At 36.3% G+C, this 11698-nt stretch overlaps 1 protein-coding gene across 1 annotated transcript; it reads right to left on the reverse strand.

Moving 5' to 3' along the window:
- Positions 1 to 600: 600 nt before the first annotated feature.
- LOC120078531 (pentatricopeptide repeat-containing protein At5g39710) lies at positions 601 to 3599 on the reverse strand. Its single transcript, XM_039032806.1, has one exon. It carries the CDS (start codon positions 3535 to 3537, stop codon positions 1297 to 1299), a length of 2241 nt encoding a protein of 746 aa, XP_038888734.1. The 5' UTR covers positions 3538 to 3599; the 3' UTR covers positions 601 to 1296.
- Between the last annotated feature and the right edge of the window lie 8099 nt (positions 3600 to 11698).

Genomic DNA, 11698 nt, shown 5'->3' on the forward strand with positions numbered 1-11698 from the left:
CTATTTGTAACTTCGTTGACAATTTGTGAGTGGTCCAAAAATTCTCGTTCAACAACATTCATTACTTTATAAAAATCACACACCTATTAACGAAAAATTGAGTTGATCATGATCTTCCAATTCATATATAGTAAGGTTTGTGAATTATTTCAAACATGACAAACCTTTTCTCTCCTCTCCTCGGGCCAAAGTTTCGAAGGATGGAAATAAAATGAGTTAAATAAATATTTAACTACACGGGTAAAATAAGAATTTTACCACTCAAGATTAAAGAGAAAAAAAATATACAATATGTATGATGTTATTCATCTCAATTTATTTAGACATATACTCTTGACCAATATATTTAAAGTCCAAATCCTCACTCCTCATGCTGAACTATAAGAATTAACAAAATTAGAGATGTTCAAAAAATCCAATAATCCGACCAACTTGGACTACCCAACCCAAATCATAAGAGTTGAGTTGGGTTAAAATATATAAAAAGATTAGATTTCAAGTCGGTTTTCGAGATACCCCATTGGGTGTCGGGTTTACCCGACCCGACCCCGACTATACATGTGTGTGTTTAAAAAAGAATACAACAATCAAAATGCAAAATTAAAAAAACAATAATAATTTATTAAAAAAAAAAACCGATGACCCAACCCGAAAATTTTGAGTTGGGTTAGGTTGGGTTGATCATTCAAAAATGAACCGATACGGTTCACTTAAAGCGAACCGAAATTTTCGGATTGGTCTACAAAATACCTCCAACCCGGTTCATGTACACTCCTAAATAAAATAATAATAAAAAAATAAAAAGAGAGATGAACAACAAAAAAGACTAGCGATTCTTGCTATCCATCTTTGAATTTCTGACCTCTTAGTCAAGAATGTGACACCATTCACACTTTGCTTACACATGGCTTATGATTCAGAGTTGGGAATCTAAGGTTTAAGGTCATTTCTTCCATTTGTTCCTCCTCTTTTTCACCATGGCAGTTGCAATTCTTCCTCCATTCTTTCATTGTGCCCTTAAACAATGGAGACACTATGCTGAGGCTAAGTCATTTATCCTCAGCTCTCAAACATTTTCCAGAACTACATAGACCTAACTTCTGAACTCCTTTCTTTTTTCCTCATCTTCTTTGGCCAGTGTAATCTATAAGGTAAAAGATCTCAGAACCCATAACCCAAAAGGGTATGAAAAAAACCAACTGATATCTCTGGCAAAGGAAGGGAAGCTCTACGCTTGTGACGATAACTTCCATTCTATCTTCTCAAGATATTTGATTCATTTCATTCTTCAAGTCCTCAGTTAGCAGAACTGTACGGTAGTAAGCCACTGTGAGCCATATCTTTAAGCACATTGAAAACTGCATCCATGTTACCTTCTTTATTGTTGATTTCGACAAGTACCTTCGCAAGCTCGGCATCAGTTATCCTACAGCTTTTCAGTGTGTACTCAAGAAGTTGATTCAACTCAACATCTTTTCCTTCAGAAAATAGTGATTTAGCCAGAGCCATGATAGTCACAGAGTCGGGAACAAATCCAGAACGTAACATTTCCTTGTACAAATTGTATGCTTTTTCAATATTTCCAACTTTACTGTGACCGTGAATAATGACATTGTAAACTGCCTCCTTGGGTTTGTAACCTTTCTGAAGCATCGACTCGAAAACTCTGTCTGCTTCATTCATTAAACCCTTCATACAGAATCCCTTCATAAGAGCCAAAGCACTCTTGAATTCTAAATTGTTACAGTTCTCTATCAGAGTATTATATGTGATTTCATTTGGCACAGATTCTTCATGTAATATCTTCAGCAGAAGCCTCTTTGCTTCCTTGGTACGAGCTTGCTTATTTAATCCATTAATAAGCACATTATAGGTAACAATATCAGGTACAAACCCCTTTTGTATCATCTCATCGTGCAACCTAAGAGCCTTATCTAAATCCCCTTCAATGCAGTAAGCATTGATCAAGGATGTGTAAGTAACTTCGTCAGGAGGCAAACCCAGACTCAACATTTCTTGAAAGAGATCACAAACTTCACTAAGTCTCCTCTGTTCACAAAGACCTTGAATTAGCGATGAATAAGTTACTGCATCAGGAGAAATACCCTTAGTCACCATCTCTACTTTCATTTGAAAAGCTTTCTCCAGTTCTTGATTTCGAGAAAAACCTGAAATTATGGTACTATAGCTCACAACGTCAGGCATAAGACCTCTCTCGGTCATTTCTTGAAGGAGCCCATTGGCCTCGTCCATCCTCCCTATGAGGCAGTGCCCATTAACGAGAGCATTATAGGTAACAATTGTAGGGGAGAATCCATTCTTAACCATTTCTTTCATAACCTGGTATGCTTGGTCTAGTAATCCCTGCCGAGAAAATCCATCGATCAATGTAGTATACGTCCTCCCATTCGGACATAGTCCTCTATCTCGCATCTGGTCCAAAAATTCCATAGCTCTGTTCATATTACCAGCCTTACACATACTATTAATCAAAGTTGTATACGTAACAACATCCGGCGACAAACCATTCTTCACCATCTCTGCGTGCAACATGAGTGCTTGATGAAAATTACCTTCCTTACAGTATCCATTTATAAGTGTATTAAATGTCACCTCATCAGGAACATATCTCCTTTTATTCATTTCCTCGAGAATGTCACTCGTCTCCGTCATTCTTCCTTCTCGACATAACCCATTTATCAACACATTGTATGAAATCAAATTTGGCTCCAAGCCTTTGAATGCCATTGATCTCAATAACTTGAATGCCTCATCACTCTTCCTCAACTTACAATAAGCATTAATTATTGTATTATAAGTAACCACGTTTGGCAGACAACCATTTCTCTCCATTTCACCAAAAAAAGAGAGACCCATCTCCAAATTGCCAGCAGTACAAAACCCACGAATCAAAACATTATACGTATACACATTTGGGGAAACCCCAGATTCTATCATCTCCTTAAAGACCCCCTCCGTCATCTTAACCGACTGTTTCGTCCTAACTACCGCATCTAAAAGAGCATTATAAGAAAGCACACCAGGCATAAATCCATGAGACTTAGCTAAATTTACAATGTTCAAAGCCTTATTAATCAAGTTAACTCGAGAACAAGACTTAACTACAAGATCGAATACCGCAGAGCTCGACTGACACCAGTGATACGAGTTTTTAAGGCAATGAAAGAGATCGACTCCAGTCTCATCACTCGTATTGACCGCCACTTCCTCAGCTAGAGATTGGGCTGTCTTGTAGAGTTTGAAGCGAGTGAGGATGTGGAGCGTGAGACATTTGCATTGAAAGGAGAAGAATTGTTGAGACCGTGCCCAATCGAGGAATTTGAGGACTAAATTGCGATCGAATTGGGACTTGAGGAGTAAATTGGAGGACGCTTGAGGAGTGAAGTGGGATGAAAGAAGGGTGAGCTGCTCCGGGTGGCGTCGGAGATAGGCAATAGCTTTGTCGGCGAGAAGAGCGTCGGCGGGAGAGCAGAGAGTGGATATTGAGCGGTAATAATGGGGTTTATGGGGGAGCATACTGCGAATGGAGGTGGATGAAGCTTAGGGTTTGCCCGGGACAAGGGAAGGAGGAACACGGCTATTATTATACGCTTTCTTTTCTTTTTTTGAAAAATAAAGGTAATATTATTTGCTAGAGTGAGCTAGATCCGTCCACGAGCCGGGTCGGGATACCATTCCTATCCCCGTGAAATTTTCACATGGATCGAGATGGAGATTCCCGCGAAAAATTCGTAGGGATCGGGTTCCACAAGGAATTTTTTCTCGTTACGTTTTTTAGTAGAAAAAATAAATATAAATCAAATTATTCACGTATACAATATAAATTTAAACATATTCATTATCTTTTCTAATAAATAATCATATTTGAAATTTAAATATAATATTTATATAATAATAATAATAACATAACATTAGATAACTATACTAAATAAATATATAGAAGCTAATCAGAACGGGACAGGGAACGAGGCGGGGAGGGGCGGGGAATGCATTCCCCACCCCTGTCCCCGTTTAGCTCACAGAATTTTTTTGCCCACTCCCTTCTCATTTTTCGCCTAATCAGGGAATTCTCATCCCGGTAGAGAAATTGGGCATCTCTAGGTGAGCAAGGATGACCGAAAAACTGAGTCGAACTATCGAAATTGGTCGAATCGAAGGTTGGATGTCTATTTTTTGAAAAAGTCGGTTGGATCGATTTTTTCAAAATACAATTAAAAACCGCCTACCTCCGACCGACGTGTAAACCGAAATCGATTGTTGTCGATCAAATATTAATATTATATCTTTTTTGTTTTATATATTATATATTTGATTATAAAATATCTTCCTTCTCCCAACTTCCAAAACTAATTATTACGTGACACTCTGTCTCTTCTCCCTTCTATTTTTTCCCCTTCTCTCTCCTTTTTCCCCTTTCTCATGCAACCTTCCCCTTCTCTCTCTTATTCTCCATTTTTTTTGCCCTTCCCCCTACATCTCACGAATTTGGAAACACTCCCCTATCTTTCTTTCACTCTCCATTTTATTCTTTTCTCTATTCCTTCATTTTTTTTCTCCTCGGTCTTCATTTTTTTTAAAATTATTGTTATTTCTTTCTTATTTTCTTGTTCATCTTTTTTTTTTTTACTTCAACTTCTTTTTATTTTCATTGAACTTACAAACCGATGAAACCGCCCGCTCCGACTGTATGATCGAACAATCGATGGTAGCAAGCATCCATAGACCGACGAACATGGACCGTCGAAAATCAACGTGTCGATGATCGACATCGGTTTTTGCTCAAAACTGATACCGTCCGCCCAATGATCACCCTTAACCACGAGGACTAAATGATCTCAACCATCCCTATCAATTACAAAGGACAACCAATCACGATATAGGGTAAGCCACACCTTGTAACAATTTTCAACCCTACATCATATTAGCAGCTAAAGAAATGGCACTACATTTCTTCAACAATTTCACTTTCAATTACTCCAAATTTGGAGGATCATAGAAAATTAAACTTGATTTTTCATTAATTTTTGTTAGAAAATGTTTCACGAGAAAAGCTCCATTTAATGGTCTTTTTGTTATATGTTACGTACTTTTCAACTAGATACATACTTTTTCAAATATTCTTAACACTCATTTTATATGTGAACTCAATTAAATAAAAATATATTTTACAAATCTCTAGTATAAATATTGCACTGAATATAGACTAAATACTATTATTTATATAAACAACTATCCTACAACATATTTTAATAGTCATCAATCTTATAATAGTCGAAAGTGGTTGTTGAAGTTGATTATCGAAGTTGGTTGGTGGAACCTAAAGTTGGTCACATGAATGTGGTATTAAAGTTGGTCGTCAGAGTTTGTCGTCGAAGGTGATTTTTAGAGCTCAGAGTTAGTCGCGAAGGTGATTGTCGAAGTTCATCATCAAAGATGATTTTTGCTGGAGTTTGTAGTCGGAAGTGGTTGTTGAAGCCCGATGTTGGTCGCAAGAATGTGGTATTGTAAACCCCTAAACCTATTTTATTAGTTAATTACATTTAAGTCCTTCAATTACGTGTTAATTATCCTAACTATGTGTCTAAATGCTTAAAAGCATGTGGTTATAATGTTTGTAATAGTGAAAATTATATGGAGGTTATAATGAGTATGTGTGTGAGGTAGAGATGAGGAAAATTTTCTAAGTCTTGAAATAGGGTACTCTCGGGTAGTAAAGGACAGCCTACACCTAGGCAGAATTTGGGAAAGCTAAGGCATATGAAGGTAAGTCCGACATCAGGTTAAAAAGAAGTAGGAATTTGCCTAAGTGCTAGAAGTTGTGCTCTCGGGTAAGATAAGAAAACTAACACTTAGAAGGAAATCAGAAACATAGAAGTAAGGAATGCATGAGCAGTTAAGGGAGGCATTTATGAGCAACAACCCTAAGCACGAGTGTCTAAGGGTAAAGCCAGGGTATGCATTGGTTAGTGATGCATGGAGTTAGAGTGTGTGGCATTATCCGTGGTATGCATTGGCCAATGAGGAAGGCTAACGAGGATGCCAACTTAAGTTTTGATAAAGGATTTAAACATTCAGCTTAATCAACCAATTGGTGAGCTAAATGGCATATTTAGAAGCCATGATAATGAGTTAGTGCGCCAGCTGTCATTTAAAGAAGCCCTATAAGCATGCAATCTTAGTATAAAATGAGAGTTTGAATTGAGGTGTTTGGTTTGGGCATTCTACTCAAGCTAAAGAATGAGAACTTTCGCCATCTTAAAGCTTGAACGTTGAAGAAGTTGAAACCGAGCTGTTGGGAGAAGATTTCCGTGAAATCACGCTGAAAGTTGAGGAAATTCTTCAAGTGTTCAAGAATATTAGGTTATGCGGACGAGTTAAAAGGAATTGGTAATTCTAAAACTCGTGGAGAAGAATCAAATGCTAGGATTCTAAGGTAAGCTAGTTAAGATGTTTAAGAATAAGTTCTTAAGAGGAAATTTCATGAGATTATGTCTTGAGTTTAAGTTATTCAAGCTGAAAATGAAATATAGATTTTTGGTTGGATGAACAAGCAGACAGCTACAACTCATGCATAAGCAAGCAGCTGACAAGCACACGCTAAATATGGGCGAGCACCCATCACACAGGTGAAGCCAGTGCGTTCTGATGCCTAAAAGTATCTTATGCGAGCTACCACATATTAGCTAGTTGCAAGGTAGAAATTTGGTTAAGTGTGGTAATGCGTTAAGTACCAATGTACTGAGGATGCGTTGAGTAGAAAGGGATTAAGGTGATGTGTCGAACTAGATTTGAGGCATAGCATATATTAACTTGAATGGTAAGTTAAGCTTGAAAGAAAGCTAAGACATTAACCAAAGGCTCTTATTATTCTTACAGGGAAAACGTATATAGAGGAGACTTACAATCCTTTAAGGAAGTAACTCAAAGACTGTGAGTGACTAGTTTTTAAAATATTTGCTAAGTATTTTACTTATGAATCTTTCAACGTATAGTCAGATTTATCTTGATTTTCACGCCATGACTTAACATTAAAATGAGCTATTTATTGATTCCCTTAAGCGTGATAGGTATGTTATTTTATGATGTTAACATGTATATTTGATATATAAAATCTATTTCTAATCATTGGTACCGAAGTTATAATAAGGTACCCAACTATATGACGATCCTTGTTATCGAATGTATGGTAAGGTAAGCAGGATCCTACTCAGTTATACGTGTAAGTAAGATCTATGTTATTAACATTGATGAGATCGAACAAAAGGGCTCTCTCTCAACTAAGGTTATTAGGGATTGAGAAAAAGGGCTCTCTTGCATGTTAGAAGGTCAAATTTTGATTTCTGTTAAATTATTTCAATATAATTTTCCATCTAACAATGTGTTTCTATACCCCTTCGAGACCCCGAAAAATGAACAACTTTTCTTTGGAATACATACAAGATTCGTCATTACAAAAAGGATAATAGTAACCCCAACTTCATCCAGGGATTTGAAGCCAGAGGAAGCACATTTCCTAGCCAGTTAAAGGCACCTTTGAATGAAACCACACCAATCTATCCCGAACTTGATGGTTAAACTCTACTGCGGTGACGATACTGTAGGGGAGGTCCTGCAGAAAAATAGCTCGATGCCAAGATGATAAAAAGCTTAACACCTCTAATTCTTATTACTTTTCAATATCAATATGGAAAAAAAAATGAAAAATGAAAAGGTCGTCTTATTCAAAACCCCTTCTCTCCCAATTTTCTCTCTCACTCCACACCTTGGAACGCACCGTTCTTATAGAGAGAGAGGTGCTTTCAAATCTTTTTAACCTGAAATGGAAAATGGCTGGAAAGATGAAATGTTCCTTTTTTTAGGGTACCCCTGGGAACAAATCCAGTGGAGATGGGGTGGGGCCTGTAGCTCAGAGGATTAGAGCACGTGGCTACGAACCACAGTGTCAGGGGTTCGAATCCCTCCTCGCCCACAACCGGCCAAAAAGGGAAGGACTTTTCCCTCTTGATGTAGGAAAATCATGATTGGGATAGCGGACCCAAAGCTATGGAACTTGGGTGTGGGTCTTTTGTCGAAATGGAATGGCCTTATCTTTTGATTTTTTCTTTTTCGTTAATGGGTTAAGTTAAGGGCGGGGGTTCCGTTATAAATTAAATATAGTATACCCAACCCGAATCAGTATATTTTTTTGTTTTACATCCCGTAATTCTTCCTCAGCCAGGCTTGGGCAGAATAGCAGAGCAAGTACAAGTATTAGTCGAATAGCAAAAATGTGTTCCTCGTCATTAATATGTTTGCTCGCGGTAATTGTGTGCAAAGGAGTAGAGGAAATTTTATAGGAAATGTTGTTGAGCTTTAATCCAGGGTTTGTCATGCTATGATTTTATGTTGTTTAATTTTTATTTTTGAACCCTGGAATATGAATGTAAATGTTTTGTTCTAAACATGTTTATATCATAAGTTATGAAAGTATGATTTATTTAAAGGAAGTCACTCACTGGGCATGAAGATTGCTTTGAAGCACAACGTTGTTGATCCGTTTACAAAGGCTCTCATGGCTAAAGTGTTTGAGGGTCATCTAGAAAGTCTGGGTCTACGGGATATGCGGCATACTGTCTAGGGCAAGTGGAAGATGTTACTGGGGTATATTGTATGCCCTAATTTTTTGTATTTTATACTTTATTTTATTGTACATTAGACTCCCTAAGCTTTAGAATAAGTGGGAGATTATTGAGATTGGTGTCCTAAATCTTTAGTATTCTCATAGTTTGTAAACATTGTATAAACAAATTGTTATTTTATGAGTATACACTCAATCCAATAAACTAAAATCATAGGTTATTTGATATAATTTAAACAAGTATATAGAGACAGACATGTGGATCTTGTTTAAATAATAACCTAAACGGTCTGTAGTAGATGGATAAAGTTGGGTACCTTTTCCTAGTGACACCATGGATACAACCCACTTTATAGTTGTTACAAGTGTTGTAAAATACAAAAAATGATTTGATCCTAATCATTCATGTGGAGACATGTGAGCAGAGGTATCTTATACAAAGAGTTTGTATAAGATCAGACCACGAAATGATTAGTCTCATTATATAACACCGTTAATAATAGAGACTTGCATTTCACCAGGATGACCATAGATGACATGACCTGAATCTTGAGTGAGTTGTGAACTCCTGCTCATAAAGGTGGTCCTTTGATTTGATGGGTGAGAGTGGTAAGATTGCCAACTCAATATGCCTACCATTTTAAGGATTCGTCTGATTGAGGAGTTGAGAACATAACTACACAAGACATAATTCACTCCTTCCCCGTTGTCGGGGTAAGTAGATAAATTATTTCTTTAAGGGCTGATTTCATAGTTCAACTATGATCAAGTCCCTCTCTTGGCTTGAGAGGGACTTGATTATAGTTGAACTATGACTTATTGATCATTTGGGGTTTTTCAGTTTTGAAGATCAAGATCTCTAGATCAAAGAGTTTGTGATCCGAATCGAATGAATTCGTGAAGAAGATTGGCTTAAAGGGTAAACATTCTTTTTCCCTTCTTATTCTGTTATTTTTAGCATGTTGTAATTTAAATCTTATAATACATAATTTTATTATGTTTTGTAAATTTTTGTGATTTTGTAAAAAAATGAGAAATTGGGATCGATCCTCATGCTTCCGCATAAGGACCTTCACCGGTTTCCCTTCATGTTGTAGATAAAGTATCCTACTATGTGAAAATCTGTATTATAAGTTGTATAACCTTCTGATAATAATCTGTTGTGAGTTATTAAACTGCTTATCAGGTAATAGGAGTACAAGTTTGTGGAAGTATGTTGGCAGTAGTTGCCATAAGAGGATCAGCATTTGTTGTCATCACACTTCTTCTCGAATTAGGAGGATAATTTGGGAAGGGTGTGGCAAGTATTGTAGTTGGTTGCTAGAGTTTCTGGTCAGATGTGGTTGTCGAAGTTCAAAGTTGGTCGGTCGAAGATGATCATTGAAGTTGATCATCAAATGTGATTTTCATTTGAGTTTGTAGTCGGAGATGGTGTCAGAGTCTAAAATTGGTCGCCAAAGTTGGTTAGGTGAAGGTGGTCTTCAGAGTTAGGTCACCATAGTTGCCATCGGAGGTGGTTGTCAGAGCCCAGAATTGGTTGTCGAAGTTGGTCACGCAAAAGTGGTCGTAGAAATTAGTCACTGAAGTTGTTATCAAAGGTGGTTGTCAGAGTCCAAAGTTAGTTCCAGAAGTGTGACAGCAATAGTCACTATCAATGACCAATGGATGGAGCCATTGAAAACTTTGGAAGAATGAGAGTTGGGGTGAATAGGTAAAATATACCACTCAACTCCACCATCTAAAGTTGGTGGGCCAAATATTGAGTTGGTAAGTTATACCAACTCTAACTCAACTCATGTTGGTGAGCCAAACATCCCTCAAGGGATCAATAATATTTGGAACTCACTTGGTCCAAAACCAAAATTTTCTCAAGAAACACGAAGTTTTACGATGGCAGACAGTGGTGACGAATGGCCGGAGAAAGAGACCCACGACGAACAAAAAGAGATGAGCAACAGGACAATGGATTATCCTAATTCAAATGAGTGGGTTGGTTCGGGAAAACTAGGAATCGAACATCGGTTTGGTTCAGATTATGGTAGAAAAATGACCGAACTGGTACGGCTCGAATGGTTGTACAAAGTTTATGAGTATTTGTAAGGTTAAACTAAATACATAATAGTGTGAAATAGCCTTTTTATTAAGACTTTTGTGGAATAACTTTTATATAGTTTTTGAATAAAATTTTGTAAAACATATGACTTTCCTCGTCCTCGTCCTCGTCCCACAATTTAATTGCTTGCTAGATCTCTTGGGAATTAGGACAAGATCTCTTTTTGAAGAATTATTCTCCATTTACATTTTTGTTTTAAAGAGTTAAGTATGCACATATAATATTCCTTTAGATCATTAATTATTAAGAGAATTCCTATTTTTAAGAGATTTTTTAAACGTTGTAATAAAAAAATTAATATTTTATATCAAATTATCTTATTATTCATACATAGTTCAAATGTTCAATCATATAATTCAGCACATAACAAATTATCCAAGTCATTAAACAATAAAGGTTTAAATTTATATTTATAAGACTGACAAGAATGAGGATGAAAAGCTTTTATCTAAACTCCATCGTTCTCCACCTCAAAAAAATAGCTATATGTATATATATATCACATGATTTTAAAATAGTTAGGGCTTTAGAGTTGGGTCTTAATTTATACAATTTATAATTAAATGATGAAAAATAATGCATTATACATAATGGACTTATATTTAGTTTGACAAATTGTGTTTGGTTAATAAGTTTGTAATTTTATAAGATTAAAATGTAATATAAAACATAAAATTTCTTTAACTGTAAATTTTGTATGACTTTGGTTTTATATAACCTCTAGAAACACCAAGCCTCTTTCTAATGTAATTAAAATACCATCTTGAGAGGCCCCTTCATCTTTAACTTTCATTTCTGGCAAAGATAGTTTTATTTGGAACTTCCCAGCTTTAAGGCCATTTTTATTTGAATATTGTACAAAAGATTTGATCATAAGGGCAAAAAATGAACATAAAAGGAAATTTAAAAGAAATCAGTTTAAGAGCTGAAAGAAAGTGGAGACAAGA

The sequence above is a fragment of the Benincasa hispida genome, chromosome 5, assembly GCF_009727055.1.
Source record: "Benincasa hispida cultivar B227 chromosome 5, ASM972705v1, whole genome shotgun sequence".
NCBI classification, from domain to species: domain Eukaryota; kingdom Viridiplantae; phylum Streptophyta; class Magnoliopsida; order Cucurbitales; family Cucurbitaceae; genus Benincasa; species Benincasa hispida.

What these genes read in the sequence shown, in the direction of transcription:
- LOC120078531 (XM_039032806.1), bottom strand. Translation starts at nt 3,537, where the DNA reads ATGCTCCCCCATAAACCCCATTATTACCGCTCAATATCCACTCTCTGC.